This window comes from Anomalospiza imberbis, chromosome 8, assembly GCF_031753505.1.
Source record: "Anomalospiza imberbis isolate Cuckoo-Finch-1a 21T00152 chromosome 8, ASM3175350v1, whole genome shotgun sequence".
Classification (NCBI taxonomy): Eukaryota; Metazoa; Chordata; class Aves; order Passeriformes; family Viduidae; genus Anomalospiza; species Anomalospiza imberbis.
Window position 1 is genome coordinate 3,700,608 of NC_089688.1, and position 26,663 is coordinate 3,727,270.

Consider the following 26,663-nt stretch of genomic DNA (forward strand, 5'->3'; position numbering starts at 1 on the left):
GAAATTCCAGCTGTGAGCTATAAAGGACTTTTTCAATGGCAGGCTTACTCTATATCCACATATTTTTTTCTATGTTTTTCACCACAAAAGGTTCTTGCTGTGCTCTGTGATGGGCAAGTGTTATAAGCTGGAGTCAAATTATTTGTTTAAGCTGGCTGGGCACAAACATTTGGGCTGTAGGGTTCTGAAGGAGGCTCCTGCTTAATAAATACAGCTGAGCAATGTTCAGAGCATTGTGGCAGAGATGTTATTGATGGAAAATCCATGAATATGTAGCAACCAAAAGGTAAAGCTCAACAAAGCTGTGCTGGCAGGGTGCAGGGTTGGGAAGGGTGGCTGGGGACAGCTGCCTTAGGCACTGGGGCAAAGCAGAAGCTTTGTGGAAAATATGGATGCTTGTGGAATGTACCCAGAATGGGATCTTCACAGGGATTTGGAGTTTTAATATATGCTGGAGGAGCCTTCTGAGGCTTAGGTGCTTCCTGGGGAGCCTTGAGCTCTCTTACCTATCCTGATTTCCTTGGTCAGCAGCTGAAATATTTTGTGCCTTTGCTCATGCTGAAGAAATGATATATCATGGAGAGATAATATTCCATGCCTATTCCAAGCTTCTTAATGGAATTTTTATCAGTTCCACTGAAGAATAGGATGCACAAAAAAGCTGCCTGGCTGTCAGGTTGTTTGCTCTGTGCCTCCTTTAGAGCTGCCTTGGCTCTCTCCGTGTGGCTTCCCACAGTAAAATGATGAGAGGGACCTTCCCACCCTAAATTCCACGTGTCTGCAGCCACCAGGTGACATCAAATCCCTTGGACACTGAGGGACAGGCAGGGCAGGAGTGCAGGATGCAGACCCTGAGCATCCCTTGCTGATGCTTCAGAGCCATCGCTGGCACATCTCTCACTGCTCAACAGCAGGGTTTTATTTTTCCCTTCCACCAATACCTGCTTGTTTTAAACCCATCTTGTGCTCAGTGTTTTCAGAAGACTTAAAAGCTGGGGTGTTTTAAAATCAGTTTGGGCTGGGGAGCCTGAGATTGCTCAGCCACAGCCACTCAGTGCCTTGACACCATTTTCTCTGGGATTGCTTTGTCGACTCAAGTGCATTTTGCTGCAATACAAACATTGAGGATAAAAGGCAGCCACCTCGCAAATTAGTGTGAAAGCACTGCAGAGGAATTGTAGATGTGTATTTTGGTGTTCTGGTCTTTATTTTCGAGTCAAGATCTCTCCTTCTGCCTGTGGCCTGTGCTTTTTAAGGAGTACCTGTTGTACAGGGAGGACTTTTAAAAGTTTAATCAATTGTCTGTTTGTGGACCCATCTGAAGGGTAAATCAGACGCTGCATTGACCGGGATCTGCCTGTGAGGTAAAACTTCAGGCAAGGTTGGATTTAAGTGAGTCTGGGAAAAAAAAAAAAAAAAAAATCAGTCATGGATCATTTGAAACCTTTCCTGGGAAGAAAGGCAGGGAGAGTTGGGGATTTGGCCTGGAGAAGAAGGCTCTGGGTAGACCTTAGAGCCCCTTCCAGTGCCTGAGGGGGGTGCCAAGACAGAGGACAGTCCCTCTGGAGAGGGACTTGGGACAAGGGATGGAGGGACAGGACACAGGGAATAGCTTCCAGTGCCAGAGGGCAGGGATGGATGGGATATTGGGAAGGAATTGTTCCCTGGGAGGGTGGGCAGGCCCTGGTACAGGGTGCCCAGAGCAGCTGTGGCTGCCCCTGGATCCCTGGCAGTGCCCAGGGCCAGGTTGGACTTTGGGGCTTGGAGAAGCCTGGGACAGTGGAAGGTGTCCCTGTCCATAGCAGGGGTGGGATTGGATATAAGGTCCCTTCCAACGTAAAGGAGTCTGAGGTTCTATGATTTCATTCTAATTTTCATAATGAAAAAAGTTTTCCTCTACATGCTACAGGTGTCCAGGTGTGCAGTCCTATTACAAAAAACAAAGTAACAAAAAGGCAAAAAAAAAACCACCTGAAATTGCTCTGAAGGGTTATAATGCTTTTTAAACAAGAATCTTCAAAATGCCCAATCTTATTTTTGGTTACTGTCCATGAAGGCTTTTCTGAGCAGCAAGCTCCACTCTGAATGCAGCTGGTTGAGAAACCTCTCTTTTAGCAGCAGCTGGGTTGTGTGGAATGAAAGAATTAATTAACCTGGTGTGGAATGAGAGAACTTAATAAACCTGGTGTAGAATGAAATAATTAATCAGCCTGTGGCCAGCCTGGAAGAGCAGCCACCTGATGTGTCCTGTTTGATTATCAGGGGCTTGATTCCTGGCCAGGCATGGCTGAGCTGAGCTCCTTTGTGTAAGGCTGAGGTGAAAAGCTCCTTCTTTGTGCTGGGGCTTTAGCAGAAAACTGAATTTTCATACCCGAGACCCAGGAGAGTGGTCGTCGGCATGTAGTGGCAGAAATTTCTGCTGAGGAACAAAAGCAAATTCCTCATCAGAGAATGTAATCAACTGGTGATGCTGCAGCTGGCTCCTTGCAGCCTCTGCACGCAGACAAAATAGCAATGTAGTAGAGAGAAAATGTTTGCTGAGTTAACTGGGCTATATTTAGGTGCCAAATAAACAGATTGCTGCTTTTGACTCTCCCCCTCACAACCTCAAAACTGCTTCTTGGGCTGTCTGCAAATGTCTTGGCTGTTGGTGGCTTCTGTTCCCTGCAAGAAGAGCGATGGGGAGCAGTAGGGGAGGGACATCTGTCCCAGCTGGACATGGGAAAGGCGAGTGCTGGGCACACAGTCCCCTTCTCCAGCCTTGTTCCCTCCTGTGTCCTTCCTTAGCACTGTCTGCACAGGCTGGCTGAGGTACAAAACCCTGAACCCCCCAAACTCCTCTCCATGGGAGCCATTGGGAATCACAGGGGGTTCAAGCAGGCCAGGTGCTGGTGCTGCCACTGGCTCAGGAGAACCCCTGGGATGGATCCAGGCTGGGGATGAGCAGCTGGAGCAGCCCTGGAGAAGGTGGAAGGTGCTGGGGGTGAGAGCTGGGACCCAGAACCCTCCCGTGCCCTGGGCTGAGCCCCAGCGTGGGCAGCAGGAGAGGGGGGATTCTGCCCCTCTGCCCCTGGGCTCAGGTGAGACCCCACCTGCAGAGCTGCCCCAGCCCTGGGGCCAGCACAGGAGGGACCTGGAGCTGCTGGAGAGAGCCCAGGGGAGGCACCAGGATGAGCAGAGGGATGGAGCAGCTCTGCTGGGAGGAAAGGCTGGGACAGCTGGGATTGTTCACCTGGAGAGGAGAAGCTTTGGGGGGACCAAATTGTGGCCTTGCAGAGCCTGAAGGAACTGACAGGAGAGGAGAGAGACTCTGTACAAGGGATGGAGTGATAAAGGGGGAATGGCTTCCCAGTGCCAGAGGGCAGGGATGGATGGGATTTTGGGAAGGAATTGTTCCCTGGGAGGGTGGGCAGGCCCTGCACAGGGTGCCCAGAGCAGCTGTGGCTGCCCCTGGATCCCTGGCAGTGTCCAAGGCCAGGCTGGACAGGGCTTGGAGCAGCCTGGGACAGTGGAAGTTGTCCCTGCCCATGACAGTGGGTGGCACTGGATGGGACCCTTCCAATACTCCCATCCAACCCAAACCCTTCTGGAATTCTATGAGCACTGTGGCCTTTTTGATCCATATAAAGCTGGCTCTGAAAAATCAGCATCTTCCCTTCCATGCTGCATTTTGCCTCCCATTTTCCCCTTGCAGCAGGCTCTTTTCCTGGCACTGCTGTTGGGACTGATTGTACAGTTAGCCCTTTATTCGTGTGTGCATAAATTTGACTTCTTTTAAAGGAAGCAGCTCCTGTAATCGCCTTGCCAGAACAGATTAGGAGAGGGAGTGTGCAGATCACAACACTCCTCTGCTGCCTTTGACGAGGAGGATTTCATCAGCCGGCTTCAAGTGCTGCTTGCAGCCTCAGGGGTGGCCAGAGAGCAGTAGGAAGTTCATTTATTCCTTTCTTTTCTCCTCTTCACACGTACTTATGCTGTTCATATGTTTTTGCCTCCCAATTTACTACAAGTTGGGGAGTTTGGGGCACCCAGTGTTGTACCCGAGGAGGAGAGAATTGTGGTCAGCACAAGGTTTGCTCTGCCCATCACTGCAGGCTTTCATCTGTCTGGCTTTTAGTGCTGATGAGTTTTTCTATCCCAGAGAATGCCTTTACTGTAATTGCTTCATAAGCACAGGCACTTGGTGATTAGAAATTACTTTTCATTCCTGATTAAATAGCAAGGCACGGTCTTTAACAAAAACAGGACACTTAAAATTCCAGTGTTCTCATTTCAGGGACATTGATTTTCACAGGCAGAAAAGCTTTCCTCAAATTTCCACCTAAAGAACAAACATTAATGCAGATATAGGTTAATTACAGGTTTGGTTAAGGTTTTCATTTCCTAGTAACCCGAGACTAAATCACACAGTAATCTTTAAAATAGAGATTATGTCTATTAGAAGTGTGCTAATGATGTGAAGAGTTTGGAAAAGTTAAAGCTCAGGTTAGAAACTTTAGGTGGGGCTTTTTGGTTTTGTTTTTCTTTTGTTAATCTAAAGGCTTTGTGGAGCTCAGCTTGATTGTCGTGGGGCAGAGCTGGTCACTTGGGGTTTCTGCTGCTGAGCTTCCAGCTGGCAGTGCTGGACATATCTGTCCAGAAAAATGGAACTGGAGCACCTGCAGGGAGTAATTCTGCCTGGCACTTCTTTGTCCTGCCTTTACAGACTTCTCTGAGCTGCTCTGGGGGAGAGTATGATAACCAGCCTGGGGAGATCCCTCGCTCCGCTGTTTTGGGTTGTGCCTGTGTTCTTTGATATTGGCTCGGTGGCACAGGACAGCCTTCAGTTCTCAGCCACTCCCAGCCCACGGTGGAGATCACCAAACCCAAAATGCCATCAGGAATTCAGGTTTCTGTGCAGGTCCAGCTGAGGAATGTCTCCTGTGCTGTGCTTTCAGTGCAAGGCACAGCGTTCAGCTGGGAATGCTGTGATTGGGCTGGGCTTAGATGGGATTTCTGTGTTTGCTCCTTGATTTGATGTGTTCCTGGGGGCCTGCCTGGCTTTGTGCAGTGCCAGCAGCATCACTGGTACTGGTACCTTGGATTTAAGCAGTCTGCCCCATTTTGCTGTGCCATAATCACCACTCTGGCCACTGAAAACCTGTTTATTTGCGGTTGTTGTTAAGCGGATAAAGATTAAACCAGTCTGGTTTAATCACAGAACTGAGGAAGGTTTGAACACTGGCAGATCTGGAATACTTGATTGACCTCGTGTGAAATTAGTGTAGAAGTTCCAGTCCCTCAGGACATCATTCCAGTACAGGAAGATGGCAGAGATCTGCCCCAAGGCAGCGTTTTTGTCCAGGTTAAGCCTCTTAAACCTTGTTAAACTCCCCCCCATCAGCCCCATCCCCCTTTGCTGTTCCTGGCAGCTTTTGTCTCTGCCAGGCTTTTTCCTGGCATGACAGCTGAGCAGGATTTATGGCTATGCCTTATCCAAACAACCTGTAAAAGTGTTATAGAGTGTTTAAAAAATAATAGTTGTTATAATTCAAGTGAAGAACAAACAAACACTTGCGTTCTCCTCTGTGTGCACAGACCTTAACTCAGAATGGAGGGGGGAAGAGATGTTATTGGGAGAAATTTCTTTTTCTCTCTGAAAGGGGCTGTTTAAATGAAGTATTCTGTTTTAATAACACGGAGATGTTAAGGCTCCACAGACTGCACACAATTTACTTGACCTTTATAAATAGAACAGCCTTGTCTCTCTATTGGAAAACAAAAAAAAAAAAAAAAACAAACCCAAAAAAACCCTGAAAGCAGCATGCAGATTTATTAACCAGCACACAAAGGGGAATTGTTAGATTTTATTCCTTGAGCAGGAAGGCAAATTGTTCAAGTAGAATTTACAGGGAATAGCTTCACATACACCATACACTTTTTGGGATGGCTGCCAGGAAAAAATGAAAAGCAGATCCATGAAACTGGCAGGTGGAAAGTGCTGTATTCCTGAGATCTCCTGCAGGAGCTACAGTATGGGAGGAAAGAAATGCTGCGATGGTTGAGCACCTTGCGAAGTTGGCCTCAAACTGTGCCAGGGGAGGTTTAGATTGGATATAGGAAAAACATCTCCATGGAAATGGTGGTCAGGCATTGGAAGGGGCTGCTTGGGGGGATGGTGGAGTCCCCATCCCTGGAGGTGTCCAAGGAAGGCGTGGATGTGGCACTTGGGGATATTGGGTGAATGTGGTGGTGCGGGGCTGATGGTTGGACTTAGAGGGCTTTTCCAGCCTCAGTGGTTCTGTGGTGTGAAGTGAAAGCTGCCAGCTGCTGGAATCACCGGCTGGAGAGGGAAAAACCATGGGAATTTAAATCTTAATGTTTTCAGCAACCATTTGGAAACACTGCACCTAAAGGGCACGGAGGCTACAGATTATTCAAGACCTGGTAATTTTATTCTTGGAATAGATGGGGAAAATCATGGAATTGCTAGGGTTGGAAGGGATCTGAAAGCTTCTCCAATTCCACCCTGTGTCATGGGCAGGGACAGCTTCCACTGTCCCAGGCTGCTCCAAGCCCTGTCCAACCTGGCCTTAGGTATTTCCAGGGATCTAGGGGCAGCCACAGCTTCTCTGGGCACCCTGTGCCAGGGCCTGCCCACCCTCCTGGGGAACAATTCCTGATTCCCAAAATCCCATCCATCCCTGCCCTCTGGCAGTGGGAAGCCATTCCCCCTTGTCATGGCATTACAAAGTGGGTCCAAGCAAGCAGAATGCCCCAGTTCCCTTCGCTGGAAGAGATGGATTCTTCTTCTTAGTGTTCCATAATGGAGAATCCCTGAAGAGGGCCCCACAGAGAGCCGTCTGAGTAACGACAGTCACACCAATATGGCTACATGCCGTTCTACAAATTTTATTAACAAACTCATCATACTTATACCTCTATGCTTTGCTCACACAGCAGTCATCTAACGCTCATTGGCTAATTAGCTGCAGTCATGCATACATGTTACTTGTTGATTGGCTGTCATGCTGCAAGCGCTTGGTCAGGGTTTGCTAACATAGCGGTTCTCATTTCCTGCATGGTGTCTAGCTTTGTGTTTGCACAATGGTTCATTTTTCCTTGTTCCATTCTAAATAATAAAGCAATTATTTCACGATTCTCATTCCCAATTGGCAGTACAAACACCACAAACTGAGAGCTTGTGTTTTCTTAGTAGCTAAGACAACAGTTAAAGTCTTGCTCAAGGCCCACCAAGAGGTAGCTTCCCTTCTACTGTCAATACTTTCTGGCATCCATATTTCTGGAAAAGGTTGATTTGACTTAAGATTTAAAAATTCCCTACAAGCATTTTCAAAAGTAATATTAGCAAAGCTGCTTTGACAATTATAGCATAAAGCATAATAATTTTGTAAACAACTACAATGTGTGATAAAAGTCTGCCTACAATTACCACAACTTAATACTATTTCTGCTGGTTTCCTACAATTCCCGCAAACAGCATTCCTGGCATTACAAACAGCATTCCTTCTTAACACAGCATTACAGGCTCGTAGCCCAAGTGATTGTCCTTGTGCTATTGTCAATAGGATGTCTTCTATGGAGGATGGGATTGGCCTGAGTTCTGCACAGATACTGTTGAAGACTGGTTGGAGGTAGAGTTGTAATGAGCTACAAGTGCTCTTGGCTGGGCCAGAGACTAAGATGTTTGCAATTACCCAGTTGCAAAGTTCCTCCATCTAGGGAAAGAACAATGTACAAAGGGCCTTTTACTTCAGTTGGGATCAATATCACTTCTTTATTGTTCAGGGTTACTTCTACTGTGGTTGCCACGTCCACTCCGAGACTCCCTTGGGTGGCTGGGACACGCTGGTATAAGATACCACATTCCTCATTTGAGGTGTTGGAGTCTGCGTTAGTGTCTTCGCGCGGAGACCCAGTGCTCTGCGCTGCATGTTTCCCGACCTCCCACGTCGACAGGCAGCGGTGGCATGAGTATCAGTATTTCACAGATGACACCAAATGGTTTTGGAGCAGCTTCGTCGCATATGACCTGGTTCACCGCAACGGAAGCAAGTACCAGTTCTGATCTTACTACCTTGACTCTTGACCTTAGCTTGTTTACCTCCAGACAGTGCTGCTGCAATTGTATGTTCTTGTTCTTTCATTGCTCCCTTCATTGCTGCAGTGAATGTGGCTGTTTATTCTGCTCTGCTCGGGTGGCTCTTACGAGCATTTTATCCACTGGGCTTCCTTGAGGTAAGGTTGCTAGAATTGCTCTTGTTCTTGGATTTGCTCCTTCAAAAGCGAGAGTGCGGAACATATGTTCCTGAAGTTCAGGTGACAAATCCAAATTGTCTTTTATTGCTGCTGACAAGTGGTCTATGAATTGTCTATAAGGCTCCGTGGCTCCCTGACGGACAGTGGTGCAGGGAGCTGGTCTTCTCTTATCTGGTACAGACAGAATGGCTCGATGGGCTAAAGTCTGGGCAAACTGATGAAATTGTATTGGGTACTGCAGTTGAACCTGTGTGGTAGAGTAGGGCCCTTGTCCAGTCATCATATCTGCTTGCAGTCCATAAAAGGGATCTCCTGCTACTTGATGTCGATTTGCTTCTTCTGTAGCTAATCTTTTCCATTCCCTTTCGAACATGAAATATTGAGATGGTGTGAGGAGTAAAGCGGCGACCTCGGCACAATCGGCAGGAGAAAGGACATCTGCCGTAAAGATGGATTGAATAATTTGACAAGCAGCCTCTGACCAGAGACCATGAGTAGTAACCATGTGTTTTGCTTGTAGTAATATTTTCCAGTCACATGGCTACCAACTTGTGTTATTATTAGAAATCAATACAGGGCAAGGGAGAGAAATTGCTGTCTGCCATTCTCCTTCTGTGATGGCATCACGAATAACTCCTGACCAACGTTGCTGAATTGGATCTCTCTCTGACTTTGAAACTTGTGGAGGTGGTGCAACCCATCCAGGCATTGGTGGGGCAGTAGGTTCAATGGGCTCGACTGGAGAAGTAGCAGGTATTGAAATGGAAAGGGGTATGGGTGCAGTCTTTGGAGTTGTTACAGCTTCTGCTCGTTTTTCCAATTGTTCCTGCTGCATGGATAAATCTGCTAATTTCTTTATTATGTCTTGGATTGAATCATTAGGATTGGAGTGTTTCACTTTTTCGGATTTGCCCTTTTCTTCTTCCACAGATTCATCCTGAAACAGTTTTTCAAATTTGTCTTTTCCTTCTCCCTCGGAGTCATCAGACAGTGTTTCAGGCAAAGGCGGGTACAGGGAAGGGCAGCACCCTTTTCCTTCTTTTTCTTGCCTTCGAGCTGTAGTTGCCTTTTTCGGTCTTGCACCACCCACTGCTCCAAGTTCCTCCTCCTTTTTCTCTCCTCCCTCTGAAGGGGGACCGGTTGCTGCTTCCTTTTTTTGGTCAGTTGCAGCAGTCTCCTTCGAAGTAACTTCCTCCTTTGGTGACACACTTTCTACACTATCTATTAACTCTTGCAAAGTAGAACAAACAGGAGCAGTAATTCCTTTCATGGGTTGGTTGTACCTGACCCCAAAAACGTTAGCAAGGCGTGACGGCTCAGAGGGAGTAGGTTTCTTTGTGTCAGGCTGTTTTTCGCTGACATCACCACCCAAAGCCTCAATCACTGTGGCAGCTACCTTTTTCTCGGCTTTCATAGTCTCTAAGGTATTGATGATGGATTTCCAGGCAGCTCCTAACTCCCTTGCCTCCTTTCCATCCTTTCCTCCTTCTATTGTGATATCCCAGAGGCAGTCTCCGACCTCCCTCCACTCACTCATACTAAACAGCTGGGAAGGTTCAGGAAACCTCTCTCTTTTACATGCCCATTTCACAAGGGCTTCCACTTCTGCTTCCTTTGTGCCCTCACCTCTCTTAGGGAGGATTCTCATTAGTAATCTGATTGCTGTGTCTTCTTCCATCGCTGTCTTACCTCGGCAGGGGCTGGGTCGGCCGCTCAAGCTCCAGACTCTGGTCTCCTCTCTTATCACCAGGTCGCTCCTGCCCCCAGCTCTCTGGCTCCCAAATCAGGATCTTGCCTGATGCTTCGGAGTCTTCCGCACTCCAGCGTCTCAGAGGGGTCCCTGTTCCGGGCGCCAGTATGAAGAGGGTCCCACGGAGAGCCGTCCGAGTAACGACAATCACACCAATATGGCTACATGCCGTTCTACAAATTTTATTAACAAACTCATCATACTTACACGTTTATGCCTTGTTCACACAGCAGTCATCTCACACTCACTGGCTGACTGGCTGCAATCACGCGTACATGTTACCTGTTGATTGGCTGTCGTGCTGCGAGCGCTCGGTCAGGGTTTGCTAACATAGCGGTTCTCATTTCCTGCATGGTGTCTAGCTTTGTACTTGTACAATGGTCCATTTTTCCTTGTTCCGCTTGTCCAAGGACGGTCCAAGATTGTTACAGTAACTCTGTAATCTGCCGGCCAGGGTTGTCCAGTCCCTGCAAGGGAATAGCATGTTCCTGTTCTGCAAGAAATTCCTCTACAAATCCCAGGAGTTCTCATTCCTGGAGGGAAACTGTCTCGTAGGGGCACAGTTAAAATAGTTTTCCAAAATCTGCCTGTGCAACACAGCTGCCTGAAAGGCTTTGTTAGGTGAGCAGAAGTGTTTAATTTCAGATAAGGCAGATCTTTGTGGGTGAAATAGGGTAAATAAACTGAATTCCATTGAAAAGGAAGGACTTTTCAAACCTGCTGCAAAAGGAGATATGGAAGTGCAGGCCCCAGGATGAGCAATGACCCACACAGGGTTTGGCTGCTTTTCTTTGGGTTTGAGTTTTCCATTCAGCTCTGGCTGCTGTTGCTGTTTGGGAAAATAGGCTGCATTTAGATTTTAAAAAAGAATGCTCAAAGTTGTGTTGTTTTCTCACTGACTTGAAAGGCTGGAATGTTTTTTTTTTCTTAAACTCACTCAAGGAAGGTGTGTTTTCCAAGAATTCCAGTGCCAGTTAATTTCATTGTTGAGTGTTTAATACTGGCTTGAGCTGATCTTTCCAATCACCTGCACTCCTGAATATATGAGATATTAGCATTTATGCAAATATCTTGTGCTTGCTTTTGACTTAAAAAAGTAACTGTTATCTTTAAAATGCAGTTAAATTTTAAATGACACTTTTTGGGCCTGTTGGGATTAAACTGGATTTGAATAATTTCAGTTGCCTCCAGTAGTTTCTGTTTCCTCCACAGAAATAACTCTGCTCCTTGGCAGCCACGTTTTCTCCATCCCTTTTTAGCTCTTTCTGTGTATTCCTTCATGTAAATATTTCTCCAACGCAGCCTGCGGAGCATGGAACAGAGTCAGAACATGGAAGAGTGGTAGCAGTGCTTTTCAGAAAGTGAACAAGGTTTTCCTAGTCCTGTGAAATATTTGGGACAGAGGAAAGGAACTGTTTCCCTAGAAACCCACGTGTGACATATCAGAAGAAACACCGTTTCTGTCTCCTCGTGATGCACTGATGTCCTGTTCTGCTTTTTTTGTGGGACTTCTTTTTCTTCATTGTCATGGAATCACAGAAGGGTTTGGGTGGGAAGGGACCTTAAAGCCCATCCAGTGGCACCCCTGCCATGGGCAGGGACACCTTCCACTGTTCCAGGCTGCTCCAAGCCCTGTCCAGCCTGGCCTTGGGCACTGCCAGGGATCCAGAGGCAGCCACAGCTGCTCTGGGCACCCTGTGCCAGGGCCTGCCCACCCTCCCAGGGAAGGATTTCTTCTCAATATCCCACCAAATCTGATGCAAGGCACATCTGCTGTTTCCTTCTTCCTTTCCTCTTCTGCCACATTAAACCCTTGGGCTCCTTCTGGCTCCTTGCAGCCCCTTTCCTACCTGAGTATTTCTCCTGGCCTGGGACTCAGCTTTCTCACTTGTTTTGGCTGATATTTGCTCAACTGCCCAATGGGAGCAGTGAAATAGCAAGGGGCAGGTGGAACAGGAGGGGAGAAAGCATTTGGGAGGATGGTGGAAGGAAAGGAAAGAGAAATCCATGGTGCTCTGCACTAGGAATGTCAAATGAGGCACTCAGGTGAAAAAAGGAACGGGAGCCACAGTTGCTGCAATGGGAGCAAGCATTTTGGAGTTGGGGGATGGTGTGGGAAGGTGATGAGACATGAGGGAGGTGGAAAAGGGGAGAGTTAAGTGCAGGACAGTAATGCCAGGGGAAGGAAAACAATCCCAGCAGTACATTATGGGAGCAAACTTTGTTTTCTGCTCATGTGATGCAGATAAAGGTAACTTAATTCTCTGCCCTCCTCTGGCTTGTTTTTTCTGTCACAGTTCTCAGCCTCGAGATGTGGTTGGTTCTTCTCTTCAGTGCCCTGTTTGGAGCTTTCCTGTGAACAAAAGGTTTTCTGTTGAGGACCTGGGCAGCAGCATGGCAGCACATTTGAACTGTAAATTTTGGGGCTTTCCTGGCTTGCTGAGGGAGGCAGGAGAACCGTGTGCATTAATGCCTGTTGCTCTCTGTCCTCAGAAACAAGTGCTGCTCCTGTTTCTCCTTGGAATGGCCCTGTTTGTAAAGGGGAGAGCCTTCCCTTGGGAATATGTCAGTGGATCCCGCGCTGGGATTCTGGCTCACCAGGCTGTAACACCAGGAGGTCCCAGTCGCTCCTAAAGACTGTAGTGAGTGACCTCCAAAACTTGCTCAGGGTTTGGAATGTGAACCCAGTGAGGCAACTGGGAAAGGGGCTCAGCCTGGAGAAAAGGAGGCTCAGGGGGGACCTTGTGGCTCTGCACAATTCCTGACAGGAGGGGACAGCCAGGGGGGGTCGGGCTGTGGTGCCAGGGAACAGGGACAGGCCAAGGGGAAACGGCCTCGAGCTGTGCCAGGGGAGGCTCAGCTTGGACAGCAGCAGGAATTTCTGCATGGAAAGGGTGCTCAGGCCTTGGCAGGGGCTGCCCAGGGAGCTTTGGAGTGCCCATCCCTGGAGGTGTCCAAGGGAGGGCTGGAGGTGACACTATAGGCACAGAGTTTGTGGTAATTGGGAGTGGGACTGGGGCCGAGCCTCATCCCTAATTGGCCCCATCTGTGCAGGACAGGTGAATGATATTGAAGGTAATGAGCCATGGAGTGCCCAGGTGCACTGACCAATCCCAAAGGGAACAGAGGGCTCACAGGTGCCGTGCATCAACGTGAGGGTATAAAAGGCTGGGCTGAAGAGCAGGCAGGGCAGATGCTTGCAGCCTTCTGCAGTGATGGGGTGTTCCTCTGTGTGAGCACATTCCTGGTGCCTTCTGACCTGGTAAGGTGTTATTGTGTGTGGGCTGAAGCTTTCTGGGATTGAATGATGGTATTCTATGCATTGTGGCCATCTCAACTGTGCCATGTGCTGTGACAGGCACTCAATGCTCTGGGCTGGGGACAAGGTGGGCATTGGGCACAGCTTGGACTGGATGATCCTGGAGGCCTCTTCCAGCCTAACTGGTTCTGTGATTTCACAGTCTCCATGCTATTCCTTAGCTTTCCTTGGGCAGCAGCTTTTGTATTGCTGCATTCTTCTTTTACCTCTGTATGTCCATTCCCATTAGGATTCCCTTGGGACAAGTGATGCCATGAAATGTGAGGTTACTACATGTTCAACAATGTCTTCCCATTTGCCACAAATAGGGCATTTCCCTTCAATATCCTTCCAGTCTGAAATCCCTGGAAATAGTGCCTCTGGAGGAGAGTTACTTTGATCAAAGAAAAGTGCTGTTTCCTAAAGTCCTTCAAATTCAAAACCCTTCATCTTTCCTTTGCCTTCCATCAGATTTTGGTGCCTGCTTTCTCCTAGCACATTTGTCACAGCTATTCTTCAAAACATTTCCTTTAAGTTCTCTCTGTCTTGTGCTTATGTGTGGCTGTATGATTGCAGGTATCCTTGGAGTTCATTTGAAATTGTTTATGGGAATTAGGGAAATTTCTCTGAATCCCCAGCCCACCACCCACTGCCCCCTGCAGATTGTTCTTTACGATCCAAGATTTTATGAGGACTTGAAAGCCCTGAGACTGGAGATATCCATTCCTGAGGTTGTGTTTTTTGTGTTGTGTTGTTGTGTTTTTTTTTTTTTTTTTGTGAGAGGGTTTCTTTGGAGGTGTTTGCCTTGTGCTGCTCTCATTCCTGCTGTGCTGGGCATCCCTTCTGTGGCTGTGGGATCTCCCCTCCATGAGGACAGTGCTGAGGGCTGTGTCCTGCTTCAGAGTTTGGGTTCTTTTTTTGGTTACAGCCAAAGGCAACATCATGACCATGGGATTCTGAATGGAATTCCTAAAACGGGATCAGCAAGAGCATTTCTGAGCAAAGGCCCTGTTTTGTTTTAGTACCACAGAGTCGTTAAGGCTGGAAATACCCTCCAGGGTCATTGAGTGCACCCTGTGCCCAGTGCCCACCTTGTGCCCAGCCCAGAGCACTGACTGCCACCTCCAGCCCTCCCTTGGACACCTCCAGGGATGGGCACTCCAAAGCTCCCTGGGCAGCCCCTGCCAAGGCCTGAGCACCCTTTCCATGCAGAAATTCCTGCTGCTGTCCAAGCTGAGCCTCCCCTGGCACAGCTTGAGGCCGTTTCCCCTTGGCTTGTCCCTGTTGTTCCCTGCATTTCTGTCAGGGAGTTGTACGGAGCAGTTGTTGGCATATTCTTCAAAACTCAGCGGCATTGTCACTGTCAATGCTCATACAGTAGAAATAGGAATGAGAAAACAGTATTTGTAATGTGCCAACCTCCCCCACCTGCCTTTGGGTGGAAGGAAAGCAGCAGCAGCACTGCCCTGCTCCCAGCCCCACCCCCCTGCTTTTCCACAGACACCTCCTGAGCTTCCTGCTGCTGCTCTTTCTCCAGTTAAACGTTACCAAGTTGTGTGGCTGCTCAGAGTTCATCTTGCCGGCCACAAGGTGCTTGTCCAGCTCTAATCTGGTTTATTGGCAGGCTAGACAGAGCCTGCAGGATGTGCTCCTATGGCTGTATCCCAGAGTGACCCTTCTGGGAGGAGGCACATCTTGCCCTTCTGTCCTCCCTGGCTGCTCCTCGGTGCTTGTCAGTGGGGAGTTATTTGGATAATGCCACACATCTTGCAAATATTTATGTCCCAAAGCCTGCCTGCAAACGTCAGGCCTCCTGCTGACTCGTGAAGTAGAAAGAAATACTTCTCCCAAAAATCCTCAGGAATATTTATTGGAAGACTGAGGCTCCAAGCACTGTCTGCATTCCACTGCCACTCGCCGATGGCATTTCAGCCAGGGACTTCTCCAGGCTGGAGGGAGCTGATGGAACTTCCCTGGTGACAGACCCATCCATCACAAGTGCTGGGTGAATCAGAGTGAGAGATGTGAAATCTCTGTCGCTTTTCTCCCCTCCCCATCCATCACAATTCCTGTGAATCCCCCTCCTGAACTTTCACTGGAGCAGCTCTATATTTCCCTGGCTGTGACAGCATTCCCTGTGGATGTGTTTGTCAGGGAGGAGCAAAATGTTTTTGCAGAGCACATCCATCTCTCCTGGCCCACGGTGCATTTGGAGGAGCTCCTGACGTGTTCCCAGCCTCTAATCCAGGAGAGCAGAGTGAGCTGTCTCTGCTCAGAGGATCTCTAATTGGATTTCTGCATCTATGTAAATTAGGTTATCATCCCCTTGGCAGATTTCCTGCCCATTGCACCAGGGTGAAGCCATCTCCAAGGTGGCCATCAGTAACTCCCTTCTCCAGGGAATCTGGGTGCAGCTCACTGCCCACACCTTCATTTGTCCCCAGGGAGCCATGCAGACCTCCAAAGGCACTAATAAACTTGGGGCAACTGTTGGAGTTGCCATTTAGCTCCACTCCTCATCCCTGCCTCCAGTCAGGGGTCACTGCGTGGAGCTGCCAGGACTGGAAGCCCACACGGATAATGGTTTGATGGATGGAGAAACTCCTGCCTTTCAACTCTCTGGCTCTTTTCAAGATGGATTGTCGTGACCTTCAGGATGTGTTGTCTGGGTCTCTGTGACTCCATCTTGCTCACCGAGCTCCTGCTGGAGGAGTTCGGGTTGTTTCTGGGTTCCTGGGTGTGGAGACATATGGGGATGTGTGTTTTCTCTGCTATTTCTGTCGGTGCAAGAAGGCTCCAGCGCAGCTGTGCTGGATGTGAGCACTGAAACTGTGAAATGCACGGGGTAACACCCTCAGAAGTCAGCTTGGTTTTGGCCAGGCATCCCTGAGAGACACCCATCCCCCTTCACCATGACTTTGCTATGTGTTCTGGAAGAATTCTGAAAGAATTTCTCCATGGAAAGGGTGCTCAGGCCTGGGAAGGGACTGCCCAGGGAGCTTTGGAGTGCCCATGCCTGGAGGTGTCCAAAGGAGGGCTGGAGGTGGCACTCAGTGCTCTGGGCTGGGCACAAGGTGGGCATCGGGCACAGCTGGGACTCCATGGGCTTAAAGATCTTTTCCAACCTGAATGTTTCTCTGATTTTGTGTTTTCATCTCTCATTAACTGCCCAAAGCTTCTGCTGTTTGCTTCAGGTAATCAAGGAGCTGCTTAATCCTGCTCCGAGGGCTTGGTAGTGGTTTCTCAAAATGCAGCTCATGTGGGAGTTCCTCGGAGCTGTCAGAGAGTGCAGGAGGAGGCAAATTGTGCTGGCAAGAGCCAACTTCTTCTCCTGCCTGAGCCTGCCAACATTTCTGGTATCTAAACCTGGGGCTTTGTAGGATGCAAAATAGGAGCCTAAAAAAGGGCGGTAAATTAAGATCTGTGGGGTGAGATACGTTAAAACGCAAGTTAACCAACTCTTGCCTACAGTATTTTTATACCAACAACAATTTTCAGCGTAGGTGAAAGGGGATTTGAATATTTTTTTTTTTTGCTGAAATGATTTTTCTTTTTAAATGTCGAATGCCAAAATATGATATAATGAACAGCAGTGTACTGATATATTTAGAAGTCCTAAGTGGAGCTGTCTGAGCAACATTCTCTGCAGAGCAACTCGGTTCTGCAACTCTAAGTTGTATTGAAGTGCAAGAAAACCTGGAAATGTGGGAGCTGTTTTCCTAGTTCACAGGTTTAGATCAGGGCAGGGTTGCTAAAATTCTTTTTAAATTGGCATTTTGGTTAAAAATTGTAGTGGACTCCTGTGAAGAACATTCTTCCATCCAGCTTTTTGGGAGCAGCCACACTGAAGATGCTTAAGATCCTGCTCAGAAATTTCCCCTAAAACCTGAAGATGGGCTGTGGGTTGTGTGTTGTGGGAACAGGAAGCCTTGTAAAGAAAATCCACAAGAGTATTTAAAGGCCTTCTTGTTACTCGGTCCCAGACTTGAATCCTACTCTTATTCCCAGTTACTGAGAATAGCTCTCTGGAGTTATATTTAACATTCCCTTGAAGGAACATCCAAAGTGGGCTTTATCCAGAGCCAAAACAAACAGCTAATGCACAGTTATCAGCTATTAATGGCACTGGAGTCCAAACAAGCCCCAGACCTTACCCAAAGGTCTGAGCTTTCCTCTCCTGCTCTGCTCCTTGGAGTGAGTTATGAAGGGATGCATTTGTTCCCTTGCAGGTTTTAGGATTTGAAGGCATTATCCAGCATTTCACCCTTCAGGAAGTGCCCTGTGCTGGGGATTGTTCCTGCTCTGGGAGCTTTGGCACCTAAAGCCCTCAGGGAGGACCCTCCACCTTGCCTTGGCACCAAGAATTTCACTTTGCTTGCAAAAGCAGCTTTACCAAAGGGTGTGGGCTTCAGGCTGCTGGTTGAGGGATTAAATAATCATCCTGGAAGTTCTGCTTCCTACCTCTGGTTCTTAGATGGGAACTTAGGAGCTGACAACAATCTTGGGAAGGGAGGAGTGCCAAGAAAGGGTTTGGACTGCTGTCTCTTGATGAGGCTCATTTTGGTGTCACTGAAGGCTGTGTGGTTCTCAGCTGCCAGTTTGGAACCTCTGGATGCATGGCCAGGCCACAGGAGATGAGTTCTGCAGATACTTCAACGTAAGGAGGACAGAGAACTGTTGGAGTGACTCCTGAAATTGCTGAGGGACCTGGAGCACCTCCCCTCTGGAGCCAGGCTGGGAGAGCTGGGGCTGTGAGAAGGGTGTGTGGAGACCTCACAGCTCCTTCCAGGGCCTGAAGGGACCCTGCAACAGGAACTGGAGTGACAGGAAAAGGGGAATGGATTCAGAGTGCCAAAAGGGAAATTCAGGTTCCATAGATAGAATAAACTCTTCCCTGTGAGCGTGGGGAGGCCCCGGCACAGAGAAGCTGTGGCTGCCCCTGGATCCCTGGGAGCGTCCAAGGCCAGGCTGGACAGGGCTTGGAGCAGCCTGGGACAGTGGAAGGTGTTTGGGACAGCCCAAAAGGGGGTGGAGAGAGGTGATTTTAAGGTCCTTTCTAACCCAAACCACTCTGGGATTCTATTCCAGAGCAGAGCTGAGTGTGTGTTTTAGTCTTGCCTACACAAGGGCTTAAAACAGAGTTAGAAGCTCTACAAAGGTGAGCTTTGAGCAAAAAGCTTCCCCAACCCTGCTGGAAACTCACAGCCTTTGCTTTTTTGTGCCACTTGGAATGGACACCCCCTTTGGAAAGGGAGATACATCTGGAGACAGCTTAAAAAAAAATAAAAATCTGTCTAACACTTCTTGCTGGATCGCTGGATGGTTTCTGGAAAGCTGGAGCAGGCACAATCCTTGGCTGTGTTATCCCTTTTTAAGGAAAGGTTTTCTAATTTTTTTTTCTTTTTCCATGGCCACGTTTTGTAGAAGTAAACACTTCTAAACATTCCATGGTGTGGATTTTAAACAATTGTTGTAGGGATTGGCTGCATTCTTGTATACCTCCTCAGATTTGGGGGCAGAGGCTGCACTTTTTTGTTCCATACTTCTTATCTCTGAAATCAGCTTAATTCCTTGGGCAGGGATATGGAAGGTCCCAAAAAGTAGTGCTTTTGAGCATGAATTTATACAAATAATATGGATTTTTACAGCAGTGATGACCCAGCTCAAAAAGGTGCCACTGTTTGTAGTAGCTTTGAGCAGGGTTTGTTGTATGAGTAAATAAGAAGTTCTCCTCTCCCAGGACCCTGTGTATTTACTTCTGTAAACTTGAACTCTCTGTCTGCTTGGTCAAGTTCCTGTGGATGTTTCCCTCCTAAATATGGAGATTTAGGTTATTAGTGGTATTTGTTAATTCCTGACTGGGGAAACTCCAGAAAAAACACTCTTTCTCCCCATTAGTATTGGCATATTGAAAAGTTTTGCTCAAAGTTTTGAGGTGGAAACAGCTGCAGAAATGGTCTTGCTTCGTTTTGTCACTCCAAAGTGTGTTTTTTCTTCACCTTTTTTGTTTTGCAGGCATCTTTCAGCCTGTCCAACCAGTGTATTGCTTTTCATTTTCCTTACTGGTAGTTTCAAATGGTTTTGCTGCAAACCTGTGGTGGGTGAACACCCTACAATTCAGAATGGTGTCACTAATCTTTAAATTGAATCCTTAATTTCTTCTATTTTTCCTGACCCAATTCTGTTTAATCTGCTGCCAGCAGCAGGTTCCCTGGGGGATGATTCCTGGGTAGCTCCCCTTGACCCTCAGGTTCCTGCAGACTCCAGACTGGGGCGGCACCAGGACAGGGTGTGGTGGGAGGCCTTTGGTTTCTGGAAGCATCCCTGGAGGGGTCTGTCAGAAGTTTTTTCATCTGCTCCTAAATTCTTCCCTTCCTTTAAAAGCCAGCAAGTGGCTTTTCCACATTGAAATGAGCCCGTTAGGGATGAAGAATAACTTTGTGTTCTAATATTTATTGTGCATGCTACAAACCCAGCATAGGGAACGTGGCTTTTGTTGCTCTGAGGGAAGAGCCTGGGATGAGCATTTCTTGTGTTCCTTGGAAAATGGGAATTCCTGTCGGGATAACAACAGGCTGTGCTGCAGGGTTGGGTATTTTACTGTAGGCACTGCAAAGCATCCCAGAAAGGACTGGGCTGGAAGTGACCTCAAAGCTCCTCCAGTGCCACCACCCCTGTCATGGCAGGGACACCTTCCACTGTCCCAGGCTGCTCCAAGCCCTGTCCAGCCTGGCCTTGGGCACTGCCAGGGATCCAGGGGCAGCCACAGCTTCTCAGGGAATTCCATTCCAGCCCCACCCTACCAAGGAACAATTCCTTCCCAATATCCCATCCAGCCCTGCCCTCTGGCAGTGGGAAGCCATTCCCTGTGTCCTGTCCCTGCATCCCTTGTCCCCAGTCCCTCTCCAGCTCTCCTGGAGCCCCTTTAGGCTCTGGAAGGGGCTCCGAGTTCTGCTGGGAGCCTTCTCTCCAGGTGAACAATCCCAGCTGTCCCAGCCTTTCCTCCCAGCAGAGCTGCTCCATCCCTCTGCTCATCCTGGTGCCTCCCCTGGGCTCTCTCCAGCAGCTCCAGGTCCCTCCTGTGCTGGCCCCAGGGCTGGGGCAGCTCTGCAGGTGGGGTCTCACCTGAGCCCAGGGTCACAGGGGCAGAATCCCCCCCTCAAGCTCCCTACCCTGCTGGGGATTCATCTCAGGGGTTTTATTTCTCGTCTGCTACAAACCAGTATTTTTATTTATCTCCTGCCTGTGTGCCAGTGGATGCTCATAGCAAGGTTTGAAATTCAGCATTTTATGGCCACTGCAAACCTTTAACATAAGGCTTTCCACAGCTCAACATGGCTTCTGTGCAGAGCCCCTGTTTGCTGGGACAAAAAACCTAAATTTCTTTGGCTTGTTGGGGATGCTGCTGGCTGGCTCTGGTCGGGCTGGGGGAGCAGAGCACCCCAGTACAGCAGCACTGGAAGGGGTGTGGATGGACACTGGGAGGGGGGGATGGATACCCCCTGTGTGCTTTGCTCCTCAGAGACAGCACAACCAGGTTTTTATGCATTAAGGGTATTTATAGGCAACTTGTTAAGGTTCTTTTTGCATGACTTCTGCAAATTCGAATGCAATTAGCTTCTTCCTCCTGTTGCCTTATTAATTACCATGATGGACCTAAACTGATTTGGGACAGGATGTATCGCAGAGGATTGTGCCCTCTTTTTAAACTCTTCATCAAGTCTCCAGCACATTTGGTCATTAATCTTTCAGGAAAACAGGGATGGCTTGGTGCCAGGCTGCTTGCTCTGGAGAGGAAAGATGGCAATAACTGCTTTCTACTCCGAGTGACCCTCTGAAGGCAGAGACATCCACTCCACTGCTAAGTAAATATTCGTGGAAATCCTCCTCCTTCAGACAGGCTCATTTGGAAACAGTCCTGCTGCCTTACAAATATTGCAGGTTATTTTGTTTGTGCGTTGTTCCTATTAGAAACCTGAACCAGGAAGCACAGAAGAAATACTCTTGGAAAATAAGAGGTAATGGAACAGCTGTATCTTGTTTAAAGCACTTACTCACCATGGCAGGAGTGTGATTTTTTTTGGTTTTTTTTTAACCATTTTAAATACTTTTTATTCTGTATTACTGGGTAGATTCCTGCATTCACATGTGTGGAAATAATGGTGATGATTAAGGTGTGGTGTGGTTTGGAGAAGCATTTGTTATTTGTATAATGTTTAATAATGTTTATAATTTTTATACAATTTTTAATAATTTTTCATTTGAATAATTGGGAACTAGGAGTTAATTCATGTGCTCTGAGGTTCGTGTTTCTGGGCTGGTGGCAAGGTGGAGATTGGGCACAGGCTGGACTTGATGGTCTGGGAGGGTTTGTCCCACCTGGGATTGTACATAAGAATAAACACAACAGAAAAAAGCCTGTTCATTTGAAATGGCACCTGTGAATTACAGGGAAAGAAAAGATAATAATAATAAAATAATGTGGAAGTTGCTGAAAGCCTGGCATGTGTGAGTGTGTGGGACTGGCAAGCCACGGTGCATTAATAATTTTTCTGAATTATTAAGAGTGATGACTGTTCTCTCACAGGGAACAATCGAGGAGCTCTGCTTGGAGCTCTGACGTTGTATTTTTAGGGCCAACTCATTTTCAAGTATGTCAAACTCTGCCTTTTTTTTCTTACTCCATTCTAAAAGATGGGTGGAATATTTCCTGCTGGAAGGGTTTGGGGCTCCCAAACTATGGAGGGTGGTTTAGCCTGGTGGCAGGGGTGGAAGGAGATGATTTTTAAAGTTTTTTCCAACCCAAAGCAGTCTGGGATTCTATGAAATACTCTCATAAATAAGCAGCTGCCTTGCAAATTGGTTTTGCTCCTCCAGCCAGCGCTGTTTAAGGGCAGCTGGAGGTGCTTTTCTCACAGGCTTTGTAGTCCAAGTCTCATCTTAACCAATTATCCCTACCAATAAAGCCTATTTTGCTCACATTTAAGCATGACTGAGTTATTATCCAGCCCTTTCCTTGTGGGTATTTAATTTTAGGATGCTCAGATGTGGCAGAGATGAAGCTGTGTTTCATTGATGGCCCAGCCAACGTGTTTTCCCTCATGATGATGTATTTTGTGGGGTGGTTAAGAGGGTTTGGATGACTTGAGGGCTTCTGAGCTTGCTCTCATATTCCTGTGTTGAGGACAGAGACAGAATCAGGTGGTTCAGATGTTCTCTTACATATCTGAGATCATATTATATTATTATTCATATAATATTGATAATACATTAAGCTCTTGAATTCCCTGAATTTGTTCACAATGTGTCTGTTTTGGTGCTTCTCCCCCAGCTAGAACCATAAAGGTTGAAAAAGACCTTGAAGCTCCTTGAGTCCAACTGAGTTTTCCTGTTCCTTTGCTGTTGTTTGGACCAAATTTCCCAACTCCTCCTCAAATCCTTTCCTGTGTTCAATTCCATCAAGGAGAGCATTGTTTTGTGCTGAGGATCCAGAGGGAAGTTTGACTTGGGCCAGAAATTCCTCACAGTCTTTTTGGGTCTTTAGACTTTTGCAGCAGCTCCACTTGAAATCCTGACTCTATAAAGAAGAAATGAAATAAATTTGGAGCCTTGAATGAAATAAATGCCTGGAATTGGAATGCAGGTTGACATGATAAACACAAAAGCTTTAATTAGGCTTTCTTTGGTGGCCAGTTGGGCAACACCAATAAGGAGCTCGTTGTTAGGAAGATTTGGGGTGGCTGACAGAAGAGCAGGCAGGAGCTGAATCAAAGCACAGCAGGGAAAGCATCGTCTGGCAATTTGAGGAAATGGGGCTATGCAGCACCTGGTCAGCCTTACAGAGCCCCAGCTTTGCTGAAAGGAGGACATGCCCCGGGTGCAGCTCTGCCTGGGGGTCCTTATTTGCAGACAGGAGGGTCTGGGCTGCCAGCCAGGGATTGGTGTGAGGGCAGATCCTGACTCTCAAGAATGGTTTTGTGGCGCCCCGAGCCCACCTAGTCCCTGGCAGCCTGGTCCTGTCCCCTCCTGCCCTTCATCAGAGTCACTTCTGGTGGAATGAGCTGTGTTGAAATAACCTCCAAACTATCAAAGGAATAAAAAGAATCTTAAACATCACCGAGCTGGCAGTGTGGTGGGTGGAACCCTGAGCTGCCTCTAACCCTGTGTAAGGACCATGGTGTCCCCAAGGCTGGGTGTCAGATTAAGCTCTTTTTGAATTTAGAGATGGGGTAACTGAGAGGTGTTTTAAAAAACTTTTACTCTGTTTTCAGTCTTAGGAGAAGGTGAGACAATACAGATGTCATAATTCACGTTATTCCAATCAGAAGCCAAGTATTTTTTAATTGTAGCACACTATAAGTGTTTATAATTATAATACACTAGAATACATTTTTCACAGTTCTATTTCTCCAAAGTATCCAGTCTTATCTGCCAGGCTATCCTTTGAAACTTGTTGCTGGTTCCATTTCTCTGTCAGCAATGTCTGTCCTATTCCATGGCATTTCTAAGTCAGCATTTCTCATCTCAAAGTTTGCATACAGATGCTCACTGTGTGAGCCTTCTGTCAGGCTTGGAGAATTCTCTACAAATCTATTTCCCACAGATTGGGTCTCCCCAAGTCCCACTTTGGTTTTTTTTTTCAAGAAGACATGACCCATTAAAGTGTCTGTCTTTGAAAACTTTGCTTCATATTCATCTTTCCAGCAGCTAAATCCCTCCTGGCTGCTCAGGCTCTGCAGGGAGTGCTGGCTGTGAGCAGTCCAGCCCCCAGGCTGAGGAGCTGCTCTCCAGCCTGGAGGTGTTTTAGGAGCTTTAGTTTGGGTCTAGAGCAGGATTTAACATTCTCACTTGTCCCCCTGCACAAGTGGATTTAGGGATTTTGTGCCAAATGCCTCCTGCAGTAATTATAATATAAATACTCAGAGAATCCGTGTAGTGTCACCCTTTGGTGTGCTCCAGTTTGTATAATTAATAGAAAATATAATAAACCAAGTAATAAATCCATTACCTTCTTATTTGTGCTTCCTTTCAGTTTTGTGTATGGAAGATATTCCAAGTAGCTGTGTTATTGTAGATGTGAAACTTGTTGCTAAAAGAGGATTTTGCAACTCCACAAAATCTATTTTTATTGCAATGCTGGATGTATCTAAAGCTTGTTTACAAAAAATAATTGCAAGTTTGCATCTCTGTAAATTTTTTCTTTGACTTCTCTGCACAATTTTAGGGAAAATACTGATATTTTGTTTTAAATTTATTTGTGCCCCAGGTCCAAGGAGCTAATAAAGGAAGCGATCCTTGACAATGACTTCATGAAGAACCTGGAATTGTCCCAGATCCAGGAGATTGTGGATTGTATGTACCCCGTGGAGTATGGCAAGGACAGCTGCATCATCAAGGAGGGAGATGTGGGCTCCCTGGTCTATGTCATGGAAGGTAGGGTTGGGAAAGATCTTATTTACTCCTTTTTTTTTTTTTTTTTTTAACACTTAGAGACAAAACCTTTCATGGGAAAAACAGTTTCAGAGAAAGAGGTTGTCTAAATATGGTTGCTTAAAAAATGTGTGGACTGCTTTTGCCTGGAAAATTCTGCCTAGATTTGTGTGTCTGCCTGGCTAAAGAAAAGAGGTGAAATCTGTGAACCCTGCACTGGACTAAACGTCCCCTAAGCAGAGTTCCTGTGCTTGGAGGTGATGGTTTGCTGGATCAGTGAGGATTTTAACAGAAGGAAGGGTGGTGTGGAGATGGGAATGGCTGTGGAACAGGGAGAAGGTGCTCACAGCCTCCTCCCAGGTGGAAATGTGGGTACAGCACATGGGGCTGTCCACAGGAGCAGTCCTTGGGAGGATGGAAAATGGTGTTGGTGCATCCTGGGCACAAAGGAAGGGCAGCCCCTGTGCTCCAGCACATCTCCTTGGTCATAGGATGTGCTGGGGTTTCTCATTCAGCTCTGTAAAAATCTTCTGGCAGATGTTGCTAATGCTCTGCCTTTCCAAAATCCTAGCTCCTTGTGTTTGGTGTTCTTCTTTCTGGGTTGTCTCACTCTCCACGTGTCAAACTGAGCATATTCTGTGTATATGTGTGCTTTTTATTGTTAAGGAAGTGCATGCAGCTGTCAGAGTTACTGAGCTGGATCAAACCTTGTGTGCATCCAGAGTGGCTGATCCTGAGTTCTGAGGGAAATATCCCTGTTTTCCTTCCTGCTGTGATTTGGTACCATAATAGATAAAAGCTTATCAAATTCTTCCTGCTCCTCACCAGAACTATCTGGTGGGCTCAAACATTTTGGCCAGATAACACCTTTTCACTTGCCCGTCTATATTTTAATATCTTAAATTGTTCTTTTAAACAAAAATCTTTCCAAGGCAGTAAGCCATCCTTTAAACAAGCTTTCCTGCCAAATTCCTCATACTGTATAGTTGCAAATAGTCCTCACTGGTTTACCAAAACAACTTGAAGCTTCTGTCCTTTTAAGGTTAAGTCCTTTCTCAAGGCACAGGTTTAATTCCTCTGGTTTTTCATAGTTTTGAATTTTGCACATTGAAATGGTTTTTCTGTGAATTATGTGTTTCCACCCCCAGCACTGCATGGAAAGATTTAAGGTTTGCATGGAAAGGTTTAAGGTTTTCAGTCCTCCTCTGAATACAGAGACTATTTTGAGGTGCAGAATCTGTTCTGTTGATGATAAAAAAAACTACTTAAAAATAATCCTTGGGTAGTATTTTCTTCCTAGTGGAAATGTGGAGGATTTGCCCTGTGCAGTTCTGTGCTGGCTTCCCAAATTCCCCCCACACCAGAGGTTTGCTCATGGGGTTTTTGCTGCCTGGCTACTTTTGGGATGTTGTGTTCAATGCTGTCCCTTGGCAAAAAAAAAAACCCTAAGAGCAGGACATGTTGGAATCAGGGTGTATTCATCTCCTGCTCAGCCCCTTCCCACTCCCTGGAGAGGATTTTGGGGGGGAATTAGGGGCAGAACTGTTTCCAGCATGATTTGGGGTATTGAGCACTGCTTGCTACTCAGATAACCCTTTGCTGATAGATGTTATCATATTTATGGTTATTATTTAGCAGATGGCCATGTGGTGATGAGTGTGCAACAAATATGTGTCAAACCCAAATTTTGGGTTTTTTTGGGGACTTGAGGTTTTCCATGTTCTCCTGGCAGCCGTGTGTGTGTGTGAGGGCACGACTTGGCTCTTCCCCTTGGCTTTGTAACTTAATTTAAGATTATTTAGATAGCTCCCTAAATATGCATAATGCTTTGCAAACCCAATTATGGAGAGTTTATAGTCTGTGTTTAGACATAATGCAATGAGTGATGATGAAGTCATGGAAATGGGAGAGGACATTATCAAATCG

General features: G+C 47.0%; 1 protein-coding gene across 3 annotated transcripts in view; it reads left to right on the top strand.

The window, feature by feature from the left end:
- Positions 1 to 26,663, top strand: part of PRKG1 (protein kinase cGMP-dependent 1) — a 376,558-nt gene that overhangs the window by 43,649 nt on the left and 306,246 nt on the right. For all 3 annotated transcript variants that reach the window (XM_068197052.1, XM_068197051.1, XM_068197050.1), the window contains exon 2: positions 24,574 to 24,740. In XM_068197052.1, the coding sequence (XP_068053153.1) occupies positions 24,617 to 24,740 (124 nt within the window). In that variant the 5' untranslated portion in view covers positions 24,574 to 24,616. The remainder of the gene's footprint in view (positions 1 to 24,573; positions 24,741 to 26,663) is intronic.